The sequence below is a fragment of the Mauremys reevesii genome, linkage group 10 (assembly GCF_016161935.1).
Source record: "Mauremys reevesii isolate NIE-2019 linkage group 10, ASM1616193v1, whole genome shotgun sequence".
In the NCBI taxonomy this organism is placed as follows: domain Eukaryota; kingdom Metazoa; phylum Chordata; order Testudines; family Geoemydidae; genus Mauremys; species Mauremys reevesii.
This window is the reverse complement of record NC_052632.1, coordinates 24,738,789-24,762,233: the sequence shown is the minus strand read 5'-3', so window position 1 is coordinate 24,762,233 and position 23,445 is coordinate 24,738,789. Positions and strand designations below refer to the sequence as shown.

General features: G+C 41.6%; 1 protein-coding gene across 1 annotated transcript in view; it reads left to right on the top strand.

Annotated features, from left to right (window-relative positions):
- The window catches only part of NEDD4 (NEDD4 E3 ubiquitin protein ligase), a 105,398-nt gene that overhangs the window by 4,897 nt on the left and 77,056 nt on the right, over window positions 1–23,445 (top strand). The window contains exons 2-5 of the mRNA XM_039490108.1: window positions 13,399–13,472; window positions 16,663–16,741; window positions 17,470–17,508; window positions 23,242–23,295. Coding sequence (XP_039346042.1) covers window positions 13,399–13,472; window positions 16,663–16,741; window positions 17,470–17,508; window positions 23,242–23,295 — 246 coding nt within the window. The remainder of the gene's footprint in view (window positions 1–13,398; window positions 13,473–16,662; window positions 16,742–17,469; window positions 17,509–23,241; window positions 23,296–23,445) is intronic.

The window sequence follows — 23,445 nt, the reverse complement described above, 5'->3', positions numbered from 1 at the left end:
TTTGTTAAGGATCATTTAATCTTCTATTGTTTAATGGCATAGTCTATCAAACTTATTAAAGAAAGTTGACGCTGTTGGCGTGGCTCAAGACACACTGATGCCATTCCGTTTATAAGACTTTGCCATGTGGTGACTATCTTATGCCTATATGGCTTGTGCAGTTTTATTGGGCCTTGGACCATATGCACATCTAAAATGGTACTTTGGCTGGCAGGTCAGATTTCCCATCTTTAGTCCTATCTGATTCTGGTAAGCTGTGGTGATGAGCCTTCCCTATTTTATCCTTTGGCTCTCTTGCTGGCATCCTGGCCCTTTCTAATGGGGACGATGGGGGTGACCTGTAGAAAAGGATTGCTAGAAGACGCAGAGTCTCTCAGATATATGAGCGGTGTATGCCTATGAGAGTAGGCCCCCAGACATGGGGTGACTGAGATGGAGGGTACTGTCATAGGCATGTGATAAGAGACCTGAACTGGACCCTACAAAACTACTTTGCCCTGGCAAAAGCAATTCATGCTCAAGGTTTCTCAGGCATTACAGTGGAATGCTCACTTTCAGGTGAAGCTTTCTCTGGCTTGATTACCTTTCTTTACCCTACCACTGCATTTATTGATTTGTAATGGAGAAGTATTATTACATAGTCAGATCTTGCAAGCTAAGCAGTTTATGCCTGATTAGGAGACCATCAGGGAACATTAGGTTAATTTAGTGAGTTGGCACCCTTTCCTGATAGTAATTACTAAAGCATTGGCTCAGTGTGGTGTAAAGGGACATTTTTCTCTTGGAAATGTTGTCTTTCAAATAAGCCTTAAATGCCCAAGATCACTAACCTCAAGTTAAAGTGAGTTAGTGGCTTGAGAAGCATACTGGAAAAGGCACTCCATAAATTTAATATTGTAAAAAATTTTATGCTAGCAATAAATGAGTGTAACTCATGCCATACAGTGATCTTAGACTTGGTGCATTTCTGTCATGCAATTTCATAGAGACAAGGTGGATGAGGTAATATCTTTTTATTGGAGCAACTTCTGTTGGTGAAAGACACTTTCACGCTTACACAGTGTCTACAGTGTGGTGTTGGTTTTTTTAGTTGCACAGAGTCTGAGCCCAGGTCAGCTGACTTGGGCTTGTGGGGCTCAAGTGGTGGGGCCATAAAATTGCAGTGTAGATGTTTGGGCTGAAGGCTCCCTGCCAGGGAAAGGTACTCTGTATCCTCACTAAACACAAGGTGGACCAGATTGTTTGGCATAAGTAGTTCGCCTTGAATGGTCTTTTACAATGCATGTTAAAATCTCTGCAGTTATAGGACCAAAAAGGGGGTTAGTGGGTTGCAGATTGTTGTAATAAGTCATAAATCCAGTGTCCCAAATCCATGAATTTTAGTGTCTAGCAAAGTTATGACTAATTTATGAAATCAGGCAATTTGTCTCTCTCCTTAGAGATCACCGCATCTACTTATCCAAAACAGCTTGTGTAAAGCCAGCTCCTGAATCCTTAGTTCATTCTCTTACCTTTTTCTGCCACTCTGACTATCCTTGTGTACTGTAGTACACAGAACACTAAAGTCTAGATTCTGTTCTTCCCTTCACCAGCACCCCAATTTCCACGCTCTAACTCAGTTTATTCTGTTGTGCTCTCCATCAGACTTTAATGTGAACTTTTAAATTGTTAGCATGTTTTCTCACTTGAGCTTTCAGTACTCGCACATCAGGAAAAATAGCAGAGTGGGTCTTGGCGGCTATGCTTTATCTTTATACTGCGTGCAGACTATGAAGATCTTAGTAATTCACATAATATTGACCTTTTTAATGTCATCTGTCATGCTTCTGATTACTGCACTATTTGATTTATTTATTTTAATATTGTTTTGAAACTGCATTTGTTGGCTAGGTTTAGTGGTGACTGTTTCTTGACCTATGCAAATAGAGGGGGGAAATAAGAACATGATTAGAGCTAAAGAATAACAGGATGTTTTCACCTCAAGCCATTGTTTCATTACCAGCTAAGATCAGTGGAAGACTTAGACATTTTAAAATTTGAAGAGGACGATGTAGAATAGCCAACATTAAACACCGATCTACTTTAAAACTGCTTGATTTATGCTATATTTTAAGTGTTTTCAAACCAAATTCCCTATTCTGCTCTCGATGGCTTATACACCTCTACCTCAATATAATGCTGTCCTCGGGAGCCAAAAAATCTTACCGTGTTATATGTGAAACCGCGTTATATGGAACTTGCTTTGATCCACCGGAGTGTGCAGCCCCGCCCCCCTGGAGCACTGCTTTACTGCGTTATATCCGAATTTGTGTTATATCAGGTCACGTTATATTGAGGTAGAGGTGTGGTACCTTTGTGTGAATTCCTTCTGAAAATGTTGTACTCTGAGTTAAAAGCATGACGATAAATGAAATACCTGCTCTTTGTGGAAGCTGTTCTAATATATAACCTGTTGTGCAGCCTTTTTCTTGAACATTTTCTATTCTGTACTTAGAACTTTTTAAAACCCATCTTTAATTTCAAACGTTGTACCCATTTCACTACTTAAACATGTCTAGAAAACAATGATGGTATATATGCTGTGGCATTTAAATGCCTGTCAGTTTATAACTGTCAATACACTGTCGTCATCACTATAAAGGTATTAGTTACAGGTTCAGTTTCTCTCAGTAGCTATTGATGAAGAATGCACACTAATGTGGATTGCCAATTCCAACTGTGCTACAGAATACTGTGGAATCAAGATGGGCCAAAGAGTACTTACAGTGACACGGAGTCTTCATAGTCACTGGAATAGCTAATGGTATATTTGTAGAGCAGTGGTTCTCGGCCTTTCTAGACTACCGTAGCCCTTTCAGGAATCTGATTTGTCTTGCATACCCCAAGTTTCGCCTCACTTAAAAACTGCTTGCCTACAAAATCTGACATAAAAATACAAGTGTCACAGCACAGTATTACTGAAAAATTGCCTTTCTCATTTTGTCTGTATTAAATTTTAGTTTGTACTGACTTCACTAGTGCTTTTTACATAGCCTGTTGTAAAACTAGGCAAATACCTAGATGAGTTGATGTACCCCCGGAAGACCTCTGTGTACCTCCAGAGGTACACATACCCCTTTGTTGAGAACCCACTGCTCTACAGCTTTGCAAAGAATAGACTTAACTTACTATTCACCAATTCCTTTTTCTACTTGGGGGACTTAATATCTCTGACCCTTCCAGTCATTGCCCTAAAAATATATTCAGCTTGGTAGTCAGCACATCTTGTATGCCAGTTGCTGCCTGGATTTGAGGAGTATTCTCAAATATCATGTTCTGTATAGAAAATGCCTTCTGCTTAATTGAATGCTTAATTCACTAAATTCCTCTTGCTGCTTTAGTCAAAACAGTACAATAGCTCTCTGCTAGAAAGATACGTTACTGTTTATTTTTTTTCCCCGTGCTACCAGTCTGACACTCTTCTGAAAGTTAATAGCTGAAAACAGTCTTTATCTGTATTGCAAAATACCTCTGATACCTGCCAACACTAATTGCTGTCACGACAGGTACTGCAGGAATGTTCAGTGTCTGAAATAAGACTTATATCAGCATTTATTTTCCTGGGACTTTTACAAATTTAGACCCGGGTGCTGCTAAACTTCCAACATGGAGCATGGTATCTTCATGACTATCATGTTTTGCTGGTGTGCCATTAACTCACCTATTGTACAGCTTCTCTAATTGTTGAGTTAGTCACATGACCTGGTAAAATTTGAAAGTTTTGTTTACTTCTGTACACATGTAAGCTTTTCCCTTTACTAGTATATTTGACAGTTTAGAATTGCCTTTGTTTACCAGTTAGAGGGGTCTAGTGTCTGATCAACAAGCATCCCATACAATGTTCAGCTGTTTCGTGGTACTGTCGGTATTCTGATGGACTGAGCTAGTAGCTTCATCTGTACTTAAGGTTGCCTAACACTTCCTATCATAAGTTTTTTTCATTTGCTTATAATGCTGACAAACTTCAAGTGTGTAGGCTGATATCTTCCATGTTTGCTGTCAGCCTCAGGATAAACTTGTTTTAGAAAGCTTTAGTTAAAACAGATCAGTAGTTTTGAAGTATGAAAAGAAACCATCAGTACTTGATTTGTTAAAACCATTTTAAGGTGAGTTTTGCTAACAGACAAAGTAGTTGAGATGTGTAGAATATTTTTATTTTAAGTTGGTAGAGGTGTGTGTGTGTGTGTGTATATATATGTGTGTGTGTGTGTATATATATATATATGTGTATATATATGTATACTATAAGCATAACAGCAAAGTTAGCTTTCTCCAAATACCATTCTACATTAGTCCTTTTTTGTGTGTAGATCAGTTTTATGCTGACTCTTGGGGCTTGGCTACACTTGAAAGTTGCAGCGCTGGGAGTTACAGTGCTGGTCATCCAGCTGTGCAGGGACAGCGCTGGTGTGTGGCCACACTCACAGCTACCAGTGCTGGTGTGTGGCCACGTTTGCAGCATTTGCAGCGCTGTTGGGAGTGATGCATTATGGGCAGCTATCCCAGCGTTCAAGTGGCAGCAACGTGCTTTTCAAAAGAGGGGGGTGGGGTGGGGTGTAGTGTGACAGGGAGCGGGCGAGAGAGAGAGAGTGTGTGGATTTTTGGAGCCAACACTGTGTGTTACCTTCTTGCCTTGAAAAATCAGAAAATGTTCCCGATCTCTTAACTGCAAACAGCCTGCAGCCAACGGACTCCCTCTCTCCCCTCTGCCCCGTTTCTGTCAAGCAAACACTCACTCCCTGCCTGCCTCATTAATTTGATTGTTCACAGCCAGGTACAGATTGATCACAGCAAACAGGAGCTGTGTTTAGATAAGCAGCTCCGGGATTAACGGAGCTACCGAGCTCCGAGTTCACAACAAAACAAAGAGAGGCTGCATAACAAAACAAAGAGTAATTTTATAAAAGCATTCTGGGATATCTGCTAATACCCTGGAGGCCAATAACAGCGCTGGTGTGTGTCCACACTTGACGAGCAGCGCTGGATCACCAGCGCTGCAATCGCTACACCCCAACCAGACCAGGTCTACAGCCAGCGCTGCAGCCAGGGAGTTGCAGTGCTGGATGTGCCTTGCAGGTGTGGACGGTTACTAATTGCAGCGCTGGAAAGCCTCCACCAGCGCTGCAACTCGCAAGTGTAGCCAAGCCCTTGGATTTGCATGGTTTCTAAAGATAGGAATTTCAAATTTATTTTGTGAAGAGTGCCAAATACCTTTTACAGTTATGGTCTATGGATCTGTACATACACTTAGGTACTAATACCAGCCTCAGTGAAATCCAACCCATACAAATGAGAAATGGTGCTTTTCAGTGTCTGCCAACTCTCTGACAGAAGCTTGGAGCTTGCAGAGCTCAACACCAGTTTTCCTTTGCATCACTAATGCAGATGCATGATTCTGCAGTATTTGCACAGCTTAAGGGAGTACTGCTACAGTTGGGGATCACAATGAGGGATCACAATTTACTCACCTGCATAGGGCCCCAGAATAGCTAGGGACAGCTCTGCTTGCATCTTTAAGAACACAAGACTGTTCAGAAAGTTGCCAGTCGGGATAGTCTTTCCTCACCACTGGATTACAATTGGTGATATTGAAATGCTAGTAGTGATTCTGGGGTACCCAGCCTACCTCTTGCTCCCCTGGCTCATGAAGCTGTATTCTAACCATCTTAACAGCACCAAAGAATGATTCAGCTACTGGCTCAGCAAGTGCAGAATAACCATTAAATATACTTCTGGTAGGTGGAAGGGGTGCTGGGGTTTTTACTCACTAGATTTGATCTCTGTGAGGAAAAACATCCCAATGGTTATAGCTGCATGTTGTATACTACTTAATATCTGATTGGCAAAGGGGGGAAACTGCCTCAGGGTGGAGGGTGAGGTTGACCTGTTGTCTGCTGAATTTGAACATCCAGAGGGCTATTAGAAGAGCTCTGTGGTGGAGGGAGGCTTTACTATGGCTGACTAGTAAAATATTTTTCTAGAGTTCTGTGGTGTTTTTCCGTGAAATAGTGTCTTGTGTACTTGAGATTTTATGTTGGTAGTAGGGTGACCATATTTCCCAAAGGGAAAATAGGACACCATGTGGGGCTAGGTCAAGCCCTCTCCCCCAGCAGAGCTGGTGTCACTATTCACCAGAGACCTGATTGGTCCCCCCCTCTCACAGGGGTGGGGCTGTTGTTGCTGGCATTGTTCCCCTGCACGGGCTGGCATCGATGCGCACCCCCCCACCCCCCATTCCTGTGCACTGGAGTGTTTTGACAGAAGTGGGTCTTTGTCCCATTTGCACTTGCCACCTTGATCAGTTGGCAAGAGCAAATGGGACAAATGCCTACTTTTGCCAAAAAAAAGTCAGGATAGGGTTTAAAAAAGGGACTGTCCTGGCCAAAACGGGACGTATGGTCGCCCTAGTAAGTAGGGTCTTTGCCTGCTGCTATGAGTGCCATAATACTTGAAGTACATTCATAAATATCACTGGGCCTTTGCCTTCTGCTGTATATTCCGCAACCCCTGGTGTGAACTCATAAAAATACTCTGGCTTTCTAAAAAAAAAATAGAACTTGAGTTTTGTTAACTGCTGTTTTTGGCATACAATAAAATCCAAGAACAAACAAACAAGGTTAAAAGCTTTTGACAACAATCCCTAGGGAAAAAGAAATAGTAAACATTGATGCCCATGTATGTAAGCAGTAGTTCAGTGAAGTTCATTGTGGCTGTATACACACCAGCTTGTGACTTTTTTTTTCACAGGTCTGCATGTGTGTAGCTAACGTTCTTATCCTGCAGTGTGGTGGAAGAGGTAAGGTTATGCACCACAGTGCTATGCGGAATGCTGGGGGGTGTAAGAGCAGTAGCCAAGGAGTTCTCAATGACTGCAAAGGTTGCTGAGTGTGATCTTTGGGCTATAGGCCAACCATGCTCTGCAACTCTTGTGTATGTTGCCTGAGCAACCACTCTGTTTTCAGCCTTTCCTCCTCTTTTGTATTCTAAAGGGTCCTCTAAGATCTTTGATCATGGTCCAAGACAATTGTGGCTTGAAGGATCTCACAGAACATCGCCTCCCTAGTCCTCTTCTTTCTCATTCTGATCAGGGTCAGACATTCAGCAGGTGTAGAGCTGGGGGTGACCCCCTGAAGGCCACAGCGCCAGAGGCTGCTGATCAAATCTAATAGTGTGTCTATTTGTTTTTTGGTGGGGGGTGGGGAGTGTCTCAAAACTCCCTTTATGTGACTCCCCCAAGTACCCTTAATAAGAAATGTTTATTGACCCTGTAGCTTTGGAGCACCTTGCTACAGACGTCTCTCAAGCTCAAAACCATGGTGAATGTGGCCTGGCAGGGGGAAATAATGTCACATGTCATTATATGGTTTGTCCTTCTCCCTAGGATAGATACAAGGAAATTAGAGTAAATATATTGACACTGTTTTCACAGGCAATGATTTCTGGCTGATATCTCTCACTTCATGGTGACGGAGGCACAAAGCTCAGCTGTCCTAAAGTCACCTTGCCCCTAGCCTGTTAACCTCTGTGGTGCTAGTCAAACTCAAGGCAGAATGGCGTGGTAAAGTGTCCTATCCTGGAGGAAGAAACAGGGCTGCCATCCATAGAAATCATCAAGAGAGGATTGTAGAGTATCTACATGAAAGCATCATTGAGATTTCTAGAGGATAAGAGTCAGACATTGCTATTCTGATAAACAAAGAACTCTGCATAGGCCCCTGCATAGCACAACAAGCCAAAGAAATGAAAAGTGGAGGCAGATTCTACCTCTGTTTGTTGTACCTGTACCCCATTATGCTCACCTAATGTGGATTGTGTAACCAGATTGCCATACAACTCTTTCTAGAATGTATTCTCTAACCTTTTTGTTTTACTGGGATAAAGTGAGAAGAAAATAATGAAAAATCAATCAGTTTGTCTTGTCTTGCACCTGGCCTATTTGCCATTTTTATAAGAGAACAAAGGCCCTGGGAAGTATGAAGGGGGAGAAGGTTTGAGGGAAAGGAAAACAAATAAATAAACAAAAAACATCCTGCAAGGAATAGTTCATGTACACACTTATCCAAGCTCCCTCCCCCTTTGTCAGAGGGCTCATCTGCACTTCCCTGGCAGGAATGGCTAGACTCCTCTGGAGTTTCAAACAATTGTAGGCTCTCAGCATTTTTCGAGTCCACTGCCCTCTACTCCCTGCCATGAACAACAAGGAGGAGAGTCACTATCATAGGCATCAACTAGGGATGTAAATATTGTTTAACAAATTAACCAGTTAAACTATTAAAATTATATCCTGGGGTCAGCCAGCAGATGCGGGCCGCCAAAGGCTGGAGATTAACAGTTAAGCTGGGTTAACCGATAAGACCAATGCTTACCCATTAATCGTTTACTATTGTACATCCCTAGTATCAACAGTCACCTGCGGGGTACCAGTGGGGTGACTTCTAAGTCTAGCATGCAGTTCGTTGGCATGCAGGTCTGTGGTGCAGCACCAGGTCTTGTGTTGCTCTTGCTTGCTTTGTGATATGCCTAGCATAGTTCCTTCACTTTCCATGATCTCTGTCATGCCCCATTGTCCAAATCACCCTGCTCCATCTACTCATAAAATTGTTGTTTCTGTGAGTGAGCCGTAGCTGTACTTGCATAGCCTCTTCTTCCCACAGGCCAAGGAGATGCTGTACTACTTCCCTCTTCCAAGCTGGAATACATCTAATAGCTCTGTGTGTATGTGTAGCTGGCATGGTCACTTGAGCAGTTGGATGCAAACAACAAAAGTGGACAGTAAGGAAAAGGCATTTCATATGTACATGGGGAGGGGGAGAGGGGGCTGAAAGGAGATGGTGGCAGGAGAACAGGTGTCCAGCCTCTGTGACCCATGGGCAGTGGAGATTGTGACTGGAATGGTCTCTGTTGCAGGGACAGAGGCATTGTGGAATGTGTGCTGGAGGACTGTTAGTCAGTACAACTAATGCAATGTCTAGTCATACTGTGTTGACCTTACTAGGATGACCATGGCTCTGTGCTGCTCTGAGATGTGGTGTTACTGTGTCACTGTAACTGGCTGCTTACCAGGTGGGAGACCAATTTAAGTGTAGCCACATGTATAACTAAGTTGATGCAAGTGGATTTGTGTTGACCTAACTTGGTAGTGTTGACCAGGCCTTTGATCCTACCCCATCATGGACTTCTCTCCCACTCCATTCCCCTACTAAAGATTTTCAGAAGAGAGTGGTCTTGGATGAAACCATCATGGGCAACTGATTTGTTGTGACTAATACAGGTTAGATGTAGCCATGTCAGTCCCAGGATATTAAAGAGACAAGGGGGGTGAGGTAATATCTTTGAGCCTATTTCTGTGGGTGAGAAAGAGAAGCTTTTGAGCCACAGAGCTCTTCTTCAGGTCAGGGGCCCCAGCTGGTGCAATAAAAGATATCTTGCCCACCTTGTCCCTTGTAGTGACTAATACAGAACTCTGCCTGTGGCCAACAGATCTGCTTTTGAAGAATGTTGGTGTTTATTACTGCCTAATCCTCCAGTTTTAACAGTGCGAATAGGGTGTTACTATGCCATTTTTCCTTTTTTTTTCTTCCAGATTAAACTCTATAAATTTTGGCTCTTGTGACAGAATCTATGAAGCCCCTTATACTCCTAATTTCCATTGAAATCAATGGACATTAGAAACCTGAATACAAATTAGGAGCCTAAATTCCTTTGTGGATTTTATGTTTGACATCCAAGTTTTTATGTAACCAAACTTCATTTTAACCACACAAAGCAACAGACTGTAAGTCTCCAGTTTTGAAAATGCTGTCAGAGGTTGTCCCTTTTCAAAGAGTTCTTTGGTCTACAAAATCTTCTGAGACTGCATCTTCACCCAGTGTTAAAGTTAAGACTGGTAATGTGCAGGCCTCGCCATTCAAGTGAATAAAAATACTTGAACTTCTTAAAGTTTGCACTGAAATTTTTTTATCTCCTTTTCTGAGAAGCTCTGTATATGCTGGAATTTGTTGAATTTCGTCTCTCTTAAGTGTATCAAACTGTTGCATAAACTCAGACTTGTCTTGGGTTGTTAAATGCATGACGTGAAATGCCATTCATTCTTTGTTAATTCTTGTATTGAAGCTTTACTGATAAAGAATACATTGTTTATGCCAACAGTCTAGTATATTCAGACTGCCGTATTTAGCTTTGTATATTTACTCGGTTAATCCAGTGTTAGGTCATGAGCTCTTGACTGACTACACTCTGGGTGGTGTGTTTTTTTGAGACTCCCTCATTGAACTGTTCAGCAAACTGTCAAGTCTAATACCTGGTGGTTCTGTTTTTATGATGATAGAAATGAGTAAAGCACCAAAATCTATTGTAGCTAATATATTTAACAGACTTGGAGGAGAAGCAAGAAATAGCATAATAAAGTCAGTTGTTGTAGCTTTGCAAAGAGGGTCCTGAGTCTAGTAAGGGGTTTGTTTTGGTGGCTCGTGAAATGGGAGAGGGCAAAAGGACAGCATAGCCTGAGTCCTGCAAGATTTCCAGTCCCCCACAGGACTTCTGGGGTGGGCTTGAAATCTCACAAGATTTGGCACCGTAAGGTCTTGAGGGATTTTGCATGAGATTTGGATCTATGATAAGAGTCATGCTCAATGCTACTTCCTGTTTGCTGATTTCCAATAGTTTAATCCACCCTCCCACCTTTATCTGGGTCACTGCAGGCTGTGATTGTTGCCTACTTTGGGGTTGGAAAGGAATTTTTCACTATACCAGCAGATTGGCCAATGCTGGTTGGGGTTTTTGCCTTTCTTGTAGTAGAACCTCAGGGTTGAGTTTTGGGCTATTGAATGGCTGGAATTCTCCTCCTCCCAGAGGTCAGTTTGGATCAATGTGAGTCATTTAATTGTCACAACTTTTGGCAGGTGCCCAGTGCAGGAACTTACTAGTTTAGGCTCCAGATCCCAAAAGGCAAAATGGGGGACATCTCCTTTTGAGGTGGGGGCATCATGTCTAACCCCTTGGGAACAAATGCAAACCAGGGGGTGGGGCACTACTCCAAGGGACTGCCCCGCCAATGCACTTGATGGCAGTGCTGGCTGGGGTTGGGTCTATGTCCCCTCTTACCTCAACCCTTGAAAGAGGCAGTGATGCGAGTGGAGGCACCCAGAGACCCACCTAGTGTGGTGATTGGCTCCCCCCTGCAGAGGGAGCCCTCAGAAATGGCAAAGGATCAGTGAGGTGGAGGTGATTGGTGGGCTGGCCCTCAGCAGGAACTTTGGATATAATTTGACTAATAAAAATTGTAGTCTGGTTAAAACCCACATCACATGTCATAGAATCATAGAATATCAGGGTTGGAAGGGACCTCAGGAGGATATCTAGTCCAACCCTGTGCTCAAAGCAGGCCCAATCCCCAGACAGATTGCCCTCTTTCATGCACTGAACATGCAAAACTACCATTTGACCATTCAAGGTTATTAGGCCAAAATTACTTTCTAATAATTTTAAATTTGGGGATGGGGAAAATCTCTTGTTCTCCAATCTGAGGTTGTGGGAAGGAAATTTTTTTTTTTTTGCACTCCATCATGGCAAATCCCAAAGGGCCATAGCTTACAGGTCGAGCATCACCCGGATCAATTTCTAGCCAGGTCCTTAGTGAATATCCATCCACACTATTTTATGGCCATCGTTGGCAATCTTATGCCAACAAAGCTTTTGACAACCACATGATTGCCAGCAATGTAGCAGCATCCCCCTGCCTGAGCCTGGCTGCCAGGGACAGGGGCTCAGTGAGCCAGATTCCCCTCCCTCTGGCATGTTTCTGGCTCACTTGGCCCCTATCTGCAGAGGCGGGGTGGCGGGGGGGTACCACCACTTCTGCAGCCTGGCTCTCTCAGGGAGCTGCTGCACCACACAGAGCAGCGACCCAGAATGGTCACTTTAGCCGCATGAGATGCGGCTCCAGCCTGCCCACACATGGCTGCCAGGGAGAGAGCAGAAAATGCCGGGAAGGGGTGGTGCAGCAGGAGAAGGACAGAGTACCCTTCACTCCCATGCAGGTAACATGGGGTGGGGAGAGTGGCAGCGGACTCGGGCAGGGGGGATGTCGCTAGGCAGAGGAGACATGGGGCAATCATATGTTCTCCCCTTTAGATTGTCATCCCCTTCTTGACACACACACCCCCCCCCATTTGGGGCAGCATGAATCATTTGTGGGCCCAGCAGGGAGGTCTCAAACCACTGGTCCCTTACAAAGCTATTATCAAAGCAGGAAATTGTTAATCCTTCTCCTTCCAAAATGGCATTGGAAGAGTTCTAGCATTCCTGGTTGTGTTGGTCTCCTAGGTCATCTCAAGAGGTCTCCTCTATTAAACTTGATAAGGCCTCTTATGCTATCGTATACAGAGCCTCACAGCATGTCAACTTTGTTTTGAATATGTAGTTCCTAAATTAAGCTGTTACTGCTCTACCCTGAATAATGAGCAATCATTTCGAGGAACACCTAGAGTTTAACAAAACAAACAAAAACTGTAGTGATACTGAGGTCTAGTCTGCACTAGACAAAGTTTGCTGGTATAGCTTAGTTATACTATACTATAGCTATACTAGCAGACCCTCCTGGTGTAGACTCAACTTAGATCAGTAAGAGTGCTTTTGCCAGTATATCGTTCATACCAGTCCCCTGACCAAAATAAGCTATCCTGGCAAAAGCACTCAGATCTGTGTAACTGTCTACATTAAGGCTTTTGCCAGTACACAAATGTAACTTTAAAAAAAAAAATATTACTGGCAAAAGTTCCTAGTCTAGATCTGGCTTCGCTCTCTGCTAACCATCTTTATGTTAACTATCTACCACTTGAAGTAAAATGCTCCTGATAAGACTATTTTGCAGAAGTAATAAATGTTGACATTTTTATGTACAAATGAGAGAGCTGTTTGCGGCATATAACAATCCTTTATTCTTTCGATTATCCTCTGTCTATGGGAATTTCCTTCCTTACTGACTGATTCATCCTGTTGAGCAGACTTTCAATTCTTTTGGTCCTCCAGGGAAGAAATGTGTAATCTGAAGGATATTTCCCAAACGTATCATGATAATTTTGGGATATTAGCAATTCAAGTTAACTAAGATCTGTTTTTAGTATGGTGTGAATCAATGGTGGTGGTATTTAATAAGGGATGCAAGTAAAAGAAATCATCCAGAATTTCAGTAGCAGATTTGTATCAAAATATAGTATCTGGATTAGACTAGCTTTCAGTCTGAAATCAGTTATGCCAAAGGTTGGTTGTGGGGTTGGTTTTTTTTTTTTTTTTAAACTGTGGTAAAATAAACTTTTAAATTGAGGTTGGGATGGACTGTAATTTTATTTTATATTTCAGGAAAACACACGAATTGTGAGGGTGAAGATCATAGCTGGAATTGGTCTGGCCAAAAAGGATATTTTAGGAGCCAGGTAAGGGTATGTGCTTGGTCTGTAAAGGTGGAATTAATAGTACATTTTTTTTTCACAAAAATCTAATATTGGATAATACTCGGTTTACTGTTCCATCGAGTACCAATGTACATTCAAGTCCTGTTAAACTTCCTTGCCAAAAAAAAAAAATCTCAAAATTATGCTAATTATCCAGTCTCTGGCCCTTTCTACTAAGGCTCTCAAACTGAAGATTCCTTGTTGTCTTGCCCAAGAGTCTATTTGGTCAGGTGTCGTCGTAAGCATATTTTTCTGCAGGTAAGGTTGTAGCTAAATCACAGTAGCTCAAAATATTAGCTGTGAATGCTGTAATCCCTGTTCTTATTCATGCCTTAGCAGCAGGAAGTAGCAGGAGCTAGACCAGTGGTCTCCAACCTCTTTATGCCCAAGATCACTTTTTGAATTTAAGGGCAATCCAGGATCTACTCCGCCCCTTCCCCAAAGCCCCACCCCACTTACTCCACCCCCATCCCCTCCGTCACTCGCCCTCACTCACTTTCACTGGGCTGGGGTAGGAGGTTGGGCTTTGGGAGGGGTTGTGGGCTCTGGCTGGGGCCAAGGGGTTTGCAGTGTGGGAGGGGGCTCTGGGCTGAGTCTAGGGTTTGGGATGCAGGAGTGGGTGAGGGATGTAAGCTCTGGGAGGGAGTTTGGGTGCAGGAGCTCTGGCCTGTGGCAGAATGTTGAGGTGCAGGTGGGGGTGTTGGCTTGGGGGAGGGGGGGTCAGGGCTGGGGTTCAGGGTGCAGGAGGGGGTTGGGTGCAGGAGGGGGTTGGGGTGCTGGCTCCGGGAGGGGGCTAGGGGTTGGGGTAAAGCCTCCCGCCAGGCAGCACTTACCTCTGGCAGCTCCTGGTTGGCAGTGTAGCATGACTGCTGCTAAGACAGGCTCCCTGCCTACCCCAGCCCCACACCGATCCCAGAAGGGGCCAGTGAACCCCTATGGCCCCGGGTGGGGGGGAGCAGGTGGCACGTGGCTCCACACACTGCCCCTCTCTGCAAGCACCACCCCCACAGCTCCCATTGGCCTCAGCTCTCCCCGTTCCTGGCAAATGTGAGCTGCAGGGATAGTACTTGCAGCCAGGAGCAGCACGCAGAGGGAGACCTCTTTCTCCCCCCCGCCCTCCCCCACCCCGCCTGCAGGGCTATGATAGCTGCTTCTGGGAGCAGCGTGGGACGGGGGCAGGCAGGGAGCCTATCTTAGCGGCAGCCCCGCTGTGGTGCCAGAGATCACGATCGACTGAGAGATCTTCTAGGATCGACCAGTCTATCGTGATCAACCAGTTGGTGACCACTGAGCTAGAGTATGGCACACAATCCACCAGTTCAGTAGATGTGGGTGACTGTAGAAGGGAGACAGGTTTCAGAGTGGTAGCCATGTTAGTCTGTATCGGCAAAAACAATGAGGAGTCCTTGTGGCACCTTATAGACAAACAAATGTATTTGGGTATAAGCTTTCGTGGGCTAAAACCCACTTCATCAGATGCATGGAGTGGAAAATACAGTAGGAAGATGTATGTAGCAGTACATGAAAAGATGGGAGTTGCCTTATCAAGTGGGCTGTCGAGACAATTCAATTAAAGTGAGCTATTATCAGCAGGATGAAACATCACTTTTTGTAGTGGTAATCAGGGTGGCTCATTTCAAACAGTTCACAAGAAGGTGTGAGTAACAGTAGGGGAAATTAGCATGGGTAAATTAGTTGGTGGTTTTTTTGTGTTTTTGGTTTTTTTTAGTTCTTGTAGTGACCCATCCACTCCCAGTCTTTATTCAGGCCTAATTTGATGGTGTCCAGTTTGTCAAACTGTTTATAGGCCTGTCAGTCTTACATTGTTTCCAGGCAAGATAATAGAGTAGCTGATACAGGACTCTGTTAATTGAGCATTAAAGGAGGGCAGTATAATTAATGCCATTCAATAAGTGTTTATGGAAAATAGATCCTGTCAAACTGATATCTCGTTATGAAGTTTCAAGTTAGGTTGATAAAGATAATAGTGATGCTGTAATATATTTAGACTTCTTTAAGGCACTTTTTTTTTAAAGCAGAGCTATTCAAAATTAACAAGGCACACATTAAATAGTGGCTAATTTGTAGGTCTCAATATATAATTGTAAACAGAAAATCACGGAGAGGAGGTGTTTTTAGTGGGGTCCCACAGGGACTGGTTCTTGACCCTACACTATTTAATGCTTTTATCAATGACCTGGAAGAAAACACAAAATAGCTGTTTAAAGTTTACGGATGACACAAATTGGGGTGGTGTAAATAATGAGGAGGAGAGGTCACTGATACAGAATGATCTGGATTAGTTGGTAAACTTGGTGCAAGCAAGCAAAATGCATTTTAATATGGTAAATAATATGGTAATAATGTAAACGCATACATCTAGAAACAAATAATATAGGCCATATTTACAAGATGGGGAACTATCCTGGGAAAGCACTCCAAAGAAGATTTGGGAGTCATGGTGGATAATCAGCTGAACATGAGCTTTCAGTGAGATACTGATCAAAAGGGCTAATGGGATCCTTAGATGCATAAATGGGTATCTCAAGTATGAGGGGAGAGGTTATTTTATCTCTGTATTTGGCACTGGTGTGACAGCTTCTGTAACACCCTGTTCCCAGTTTTAGTGGTCAACAATTCAAGAATGTTGATAAACTGGGGAGGGTTTTGAAAAGAACCACAAGAGTTAAAGGATTAGAAAACATACTTTACAGAGCTCTATCTGCTCAGTTTAACAAAGAGAAGATTAAGGGGTGACTTCATCACCGTCTATAATTACCTGTATGGGGAACAAATATTTCATAATGGGCTCTTTAGCAGATAAGGGTATGTCTGGAGGTTGAAGCTAGGTTAAATTCTGACTGGAAATAAGCTGTACATTTTTAACAGTGGAGGTAATTAATCATTGGAGCAATTTAGGATCATGATGGATTCTCTCACTGTCAATTGTTAAATCAAGATATGATTTTTTAAAGCCTATGGTCTAGTTCAAAAGGAATTACTTTGGTTACGTTCTTTGGACTACAGGTTGTCAGACCAATGATCACAGTAGTCCCTTCTGGCCTTTAAATGAACAGGAGTTGTGAAGATTCTTACATTTCAACATTTTAAAAACTAATAATACTGACAACTGTTGGAGTTTGTGTTTTAACTTTCAGCCCTTTTTTTCCAGTGATCCTTATGTGAAAGTGACAGTCTATGAGCCAGTGAATGGAATCTTTACCAGTGTTCAAACAAAAACAATTAAAAAGGTTAGACTTGCCTTTTCCTCCCTTATTTTATCAAGAATCCAGTCAGAAAGCTAAGATGGGAATAAGTAGGACTGCATTTCCCCCCCCCCCCCCACTTCGTTATATAATTTACACTATTAGTTCTGCAGCTCAGCTGTGGCATTGCTGTGGAATTCTCATTTCAATATGTTTCTTAATGGCAGGGAATGGAAAAGGGTGTGTAGTCTCAAAAGTAGGTCATACATGGGGAGGCGTGATGCCATCCTGGGGCCTTCACTTTTTCTCTCCCTTCCTCCATCTCTAGCATAGCTCACTGAAGAGCCATGCTGCTATTGGTCCCTCTATGACGCCTAGAGGGGCAAGTAGAAGTTATTTTTTTAGCTCACTAACCTCAACGCCACTAACAAATAGAAAATCAGTTGGATTTAGAGGGGAGCATGCAGCAGTCACTGTTCCTCAACCTAACATGCACTCCCTAACTGCCACAGTGGCATTCTTTCTGCGCCTTTTCCATGTGTACCGGCCAGAATCTAGCAATGTTTGTTTGAGTTGGCTCCCTTCTGCACTTCACTGGAGGAGAGCATGAGGCCTGATTTTGGGCCTATGACTGCTTGTATCTTAACTAGCAAAGTAAAAAACTTGTTTATGCTTAAGAGAGTGTCACATCAACTGAAATAGATGCAGATCTTCAAGCAAGACACTAGTATAGAACACTATGTATAATCAAAATATTGTCTCTTTATCTGTAGAGCTTGAATCCAAAGTGGAATGAAGAGTTCTTGTTTAGAGTAAGTGCCTTTATTAGTTTGATTACATATTTTTACATTCTTTCATGTAATATGCAAGATATTTGTTACCAATATGCACTTAATACTACTAAAACAAATACGTTCACAACTTGCTGTGTTGTATTGCAAAATACCATCTTGTACTGAATTTTCTTCGTGGTTGGGTAGAAATTTACAGAATGAGAAAAATAGCACGGAATTATGTACAGAACCAGTTAGTCTGTTTCTGATGTATCTATTTGAGGTGGGTTATTAAGTACTGATTTTCAGTTGAAGAAGAAATTTTAATATTCTGAAACATTATTCTGAATAGACTGCTCTTCCTAATTATGTAGTTCTGCAGCTGCATTACTTTTGGTGGGGAATAGATCTAACATTTAACTTTTTCTTAAAGGGCTTATTAATCTTTTTTACATGCACCAAACCAGCTTCTAGAGGGCATGCAACAACTTACAAATTTTCTGCTTAACTCTTCCTAACTTGGACTCCAATTCAAGATTTAAAAAGATAAATCTATTTCAAAGTAAATTAGATAATTCAAAGCAAAATATTGATAAGAGTTGCTTAGTCATATTATCCATTGTTTTATATTGATCTGGTAGCAGTGGTAACACCTGAAAAACATGGATAGATAAGCTTGATAACTGAGCCATCAGCTTTAAACAAAGTATGTAACTACTGAATTTGTCATCACTTTTATAGAGTTATATTGGTAAAGTTTCTAGAGAAAAATGCAGAAAGATGTGCTTGCTGAGTATTGGGAGTGGGAAGTATTGGGTGAGTATTGGGATTGGGGAGGAAGCAGAGAAAGAGAAGTTATTAGGTCCTGTAGACAGTAAGAAAAGGGTACTCAATCCATTTTTGTGCCATGCCATGCCTTTCCCCAATCCTCTCATCAGGATACCATTTCATGAGGCCATATGTAAGAAGGAAATTAAGAGATCCAAGGCAGATATTGTAGAGTAAATAGCTAAAAATAAATACAAATAAAAGTATCTAAGTATTTCAGAAGGGAGCTGGTGGACCCACTGGACCACCAAAAGGTAAAAATCTGGGAAGATAAGGATATTGCTGAGAAAACTGTTTTGAGGTGAGGTCTTCACTAGAGGAGGAGAGTTGTTGAGGTACTATTAGAGATTGATGTGTTAAAAGAAGAGGTGCTGGAACAAATTGATGACATAATAAGCATCATGCCATCTGGACCTTGTGACCTATCTCCAAGACTTCTGAAATAATTTAAGAATTAAATGGATTCGCTGTTTTGAAAAAATATGCAGCCTTGTTACAACAGACTACTGTACTAGAGGATGGGAGGGTTGCAACTGTAACACCTGTATCTTTGAAATATAGTGCTTGGAATGATCTTGAGTTGAGACAAGTAAGCCTGCTCATGTACATGGTATATTGGTTGAAATGATAACTAAAATATAGAATGCATACAAGATCATTATTTTCTAGGAGTAACCAGCACAGCTTCTACATTTCATACTTATCGAACACGAGGTCTCAACAACTTCTCTCACAGTTCTTTTCCACTTGCCTCACACAATCCTTGCTTCTACAAATCTCACATTATTAGGGCTACAGGTAGCCTGACCCTTGCTCACATAAGAAGACCGACTATGAAATCCCCTTCAAATCTCTGTCAGTTCTTTCTCTACTTCCGCAATTTGGACCTGCAAAAGGCCTCTTGATGACCCTTACAAGAGATTACTAAAGAAACTAAGTAGTCATGGAGTGAGAAGTATATTAATAGTCAAGGGTCAACTGGTTAAGACAGGAAACCATTGGAATAAATTATCAGTTTTCCTCATGGCAAAATGTTAGTGGTGTGACCAGGCTCCGTTTTAAGACTGGGCTTTCTATTTTGGAAAAGGGGAGAGCAGTTGATGATATCTTGCAGATAACACATCTGCTTGGGGTTAGTCAAGACTAAAGACTGGAGTTTTCAGAGATGTAAACAGGCGAGGTGAATTTCATGCTAAATGAAATTGTGTGCCTTCATGCACAGTAATGCACATTGGAAGGAGTAATTTAAATTACTTGTATATATTAATGGATACTAAATTCAATTTGCCTAAGGAAAAAAGACCTGAGCATCACTGTGACTAGAACAAGAGCAGAGATAATTAAGTTTGGACCCAAAAGCAGACACAATAATGAATGGGTACAACAAAGGTAGACTAAGAACTTCTGGTCACCTTTTGCTGTAACACAAGAACAAGGGTACATCGATTAAGTTGAAAGGTGGGAGATTCATAACTAACTTTACAATTTTTCTTACAATCTAAAATTAAACTGTAGAACTAATTGCCATAGAATATCAGAGGTCAAGAGCTTTGCAGGCGTTCCAAAAAAGAATTGTAGTCTTAAATAGATAGTAATAGGATTTTGACAGGGATATACCTTGAAGCATCAGGATTTAGAAGCCAAATTTTAACTATTGGATGGTGGGGAATGGTTACAAGAAAACTTGGGGGCAGGTTAAGTTATCTGGTAAGTACAGGGTTTCTTGCACCTTTATCTGAAATACATGGTACTTGCCCCTGCTGGGGACAGGGCAGTAGATTAAGTGGACTGCATTACTGATCCCGTATGGCAGTTCCATTGTTACTTCTGTGCTGTTTCACCTGAATAATCGAAAGTACCTCTGCTTCAGTGTGGGGGAATGACCTAACTGGTTTGGGCACTCTACAGCAACACGAGAGCTCCCAGAAAAAGTCTAGCAGTAGTAATGGCCCTCCTACCTTGATGACTGCCTGATAAGAGCCAATTCATAAAGGTGTGCATCTCCTTTATCCCCTGGTTAAAAAGTGGGACATGATGGACACAGGGTTTGATCATAGCCCAAGCCTTGCCTCATCGGTTCCAATACACTGATTTACTGGATGTAGTAGTGGATTTTCAAGCCCTTGTGCCGAACCGACTTTGCCTCAGAAGCAAGGTCAGGTTCTACCACTCAACGTGAGATCCATTCTGACAGCCTCGATGCTTGCTGAATGAATGTGTTATTTATTGTTCTGCAAGAGAGTTCTTAGAATTTCTTCAGAGTAAGAAATCTTCTGCAAGAAACTTATTCTGAAGTGAAACTGCTTCTCCATCTGGGAAAGATGGTGAAGATGAAATCCTTCAGTCTTCCATTCCATTTGTCCTGGACTATTGGATCTCCCTCTTATCTCTGAAAATTTGTTTTTCTATTGGTACATGACATTTGTATTCTTTCCCCCTACTTAAAGGGCTTGGTCTAGGTTTTACCTCCTGTTGAAGAGCAGTCTCCATCCTGGGACATGCTGCTTTTGAAACTGACATTGCAAGGAAATTCTGGTAATAGCTCCATATATTGAAAAAGAGGGCGTTCCTGGTGGTGAATCAGCTAGTTAAGTTTACAAGATAGAGGAATTAATGGATGACCCACAGTGACACACTCTATGCTGTATCCTTATAGGGTAAGGATGATCCTTGACCCTATGTAAACTTCTCCCAAAAGTGGCTTCTAATTTTAATTAAATTAATCCTCTAACCTATGGTATTTTACCACAAGCGATATTCACTACCTTGGGAAGCTTAGTTATTTACCATATGGGACTAAACCATTTTGAAAATCAGTTACCTTCATATGCTACACTAAGGGTTGCTCATTTCTGCCCAGACTGTCAAAGTGGATCCGACTCTCCATCACTGCTGTCAGTTAGCAAGGATCCAGATACCAGAAAGGAGATGAACATGTTGCACCACATCAAAGGCATCTTCTCTCTATGGAGATATTTAAGACATGCAGTAGAACTCTGCTACCTGGATTTATGGCAATACCTTCATGCAGTATTTACAGGATTTAGCTGCTATGTGATACAGCAGGTTAAGGAGAGCAGTCTTGCAATCTTTTTTCAATTGTTTTTATAATGAAAAATACAAAAGGGTTAATGACTGTATATATTCCAAAAATAGTGCACGGTGCAGAATTTCCAATAGAATTCTGCAATTTTACAACTTGTTAAAGCTGCAAGACCAGACAATATTACATACACATAACACGATAGGATGGGAGTCACAGTAATAAAGACCTAAACGAATAAGGAGAAGTAAAGAGGACAGGGAGAGAATGGGTTAGATAGCATTCTTTGAGTATCTGAAGATTATTTTTTTTCCCCAGGATCCAAATATCTTCAAATTCATGTAATTGCTCTCTACAGCAATTGGCAATTCTTTCTTTGGCTGATTACTCCTACAGTTCCAAATACCACTGTTCTGTTCTGGGCACAAAGCTACTCTTCCACTTTGGTAAAATCATGTGCTTGATGATCATCATTGCCCTCAAGAACCAAAGTGTCTTTGTGACAGAGTAAACCCAACCAGCAGGTAAATTTTGGCAGAAGTTTGGCTATTGAAGTCCAATACTATTTTAATCTTTGTGTCCATCTCTTTCCACAGCTGATGGACGGTCCCGTAGCATATGCATCAGGATTCTTTTTCTTTGTTACAGCACCAACAAATATGAAAGTAAAATAAGATTCCTCAGGCCCACCTCCTTATGTTTCGGACTACTTGACAACAGAAGTGATCTGAAATTTTCTGATGAAAATAGTTTCATTGCACACTTTTCCATCTTATCTGGACAATTAGTGTGTAGGGGAAATATACATTAATGGACATTGCTGTCTAGGAAGTACAAAGCTTGCATGTCCAAGGTTTGCTCATAATAAGAAATATGGATCTGTACAGGCAGATCTTTCAGAAAGAACCAGAGTAATGCTAGCTTTGCTTTGACAGTTGTAAACATTTCAGATATACAAGGTTATTTGTACATATAGGAAGGATATTACCTTGTACAAGGGTGTTTATGCAGATACTAGGGTGAGAGTACTCCTGGGTGGCACGCCACTTTTTTCTGTTAAAAAACTTAGTTGTGACACTTCCATCAAATAGGTTAGTTTTCTTTGAACAGCTTGGTTCCTGCAGCATTTGTTTTGCTGTGGATGAAAGCAGGCAACCTTATGTGAAATAAAGTGAAGTGTAAAATATGCTTCATTCCAGTAACAATTCATTTGCCTTTCTGAGTTGTATCACATCTCCACTCAAGCATTTTTCTGTTTTGACTTAGAGCTCTCTGTAGTTTTTAGTAACAACTTGTCAAATGATTTCTTCAGAACAATGACTGTTCAGTCTCAAATATTCTGTACTGAACTTAATTGTGTAGAACTGTCAATCATTTTTCTTTAAACACAATAAAGAGGTATCAAGAACCAATGCGTGGCTGAAGCTAGACAAAATGAAATTAGGCACAAATTAACCGTGATGAATAGTAACGTTTGGAACAAACTGCTAGGGGCAGTGTTTGATTCCTTGTCATCAAATCAAGACTGGATGTCTTTCTGGAGAATATTTCTTAGTGAAACGCAAGTTATTGGGCTCAATACAAGAATAAGTTATATATTTTTGGCCTGTAAAATACAGGAGGTCAGATTATGTTGTCTAAGGCTCCCTTCTGGTTTTAAATTCTGTGAATCTATACAGTGCACAAGGTTTGAGTCAGCGTTGATACTAATCATATTAAAAGTTCAAATTAATTTAGAAATAATTAAGCATTTTATAAGGAATTGTCCTTATAGTGCCAGATTTGTGACCTGTCTACCACTTCCTGTTTAAGCTTAGAATATTTGCTTAGCAAAAACAAATACTACAGCTTTCCAAATACCTTGACTAACTAATAACTGTTAAACTTTTCCTCTTTCCTAGGTTAATCCTCAGCAGCACAGGCTTCTTTTTGAAGTATTTGATGAAAACCGTTTGGTAGGTAATTGTATATTAGAATATTTCTGTTCTTGAAGACAAGCATGAAATCAAGTTTAGATGGACATGTATTAAAAAGGCAGCTCTGTAAGAAGAAATTTTGATAAACGTCAAATTTAAGGCTAAATCTGACAGCTCATCTTTTCTTGT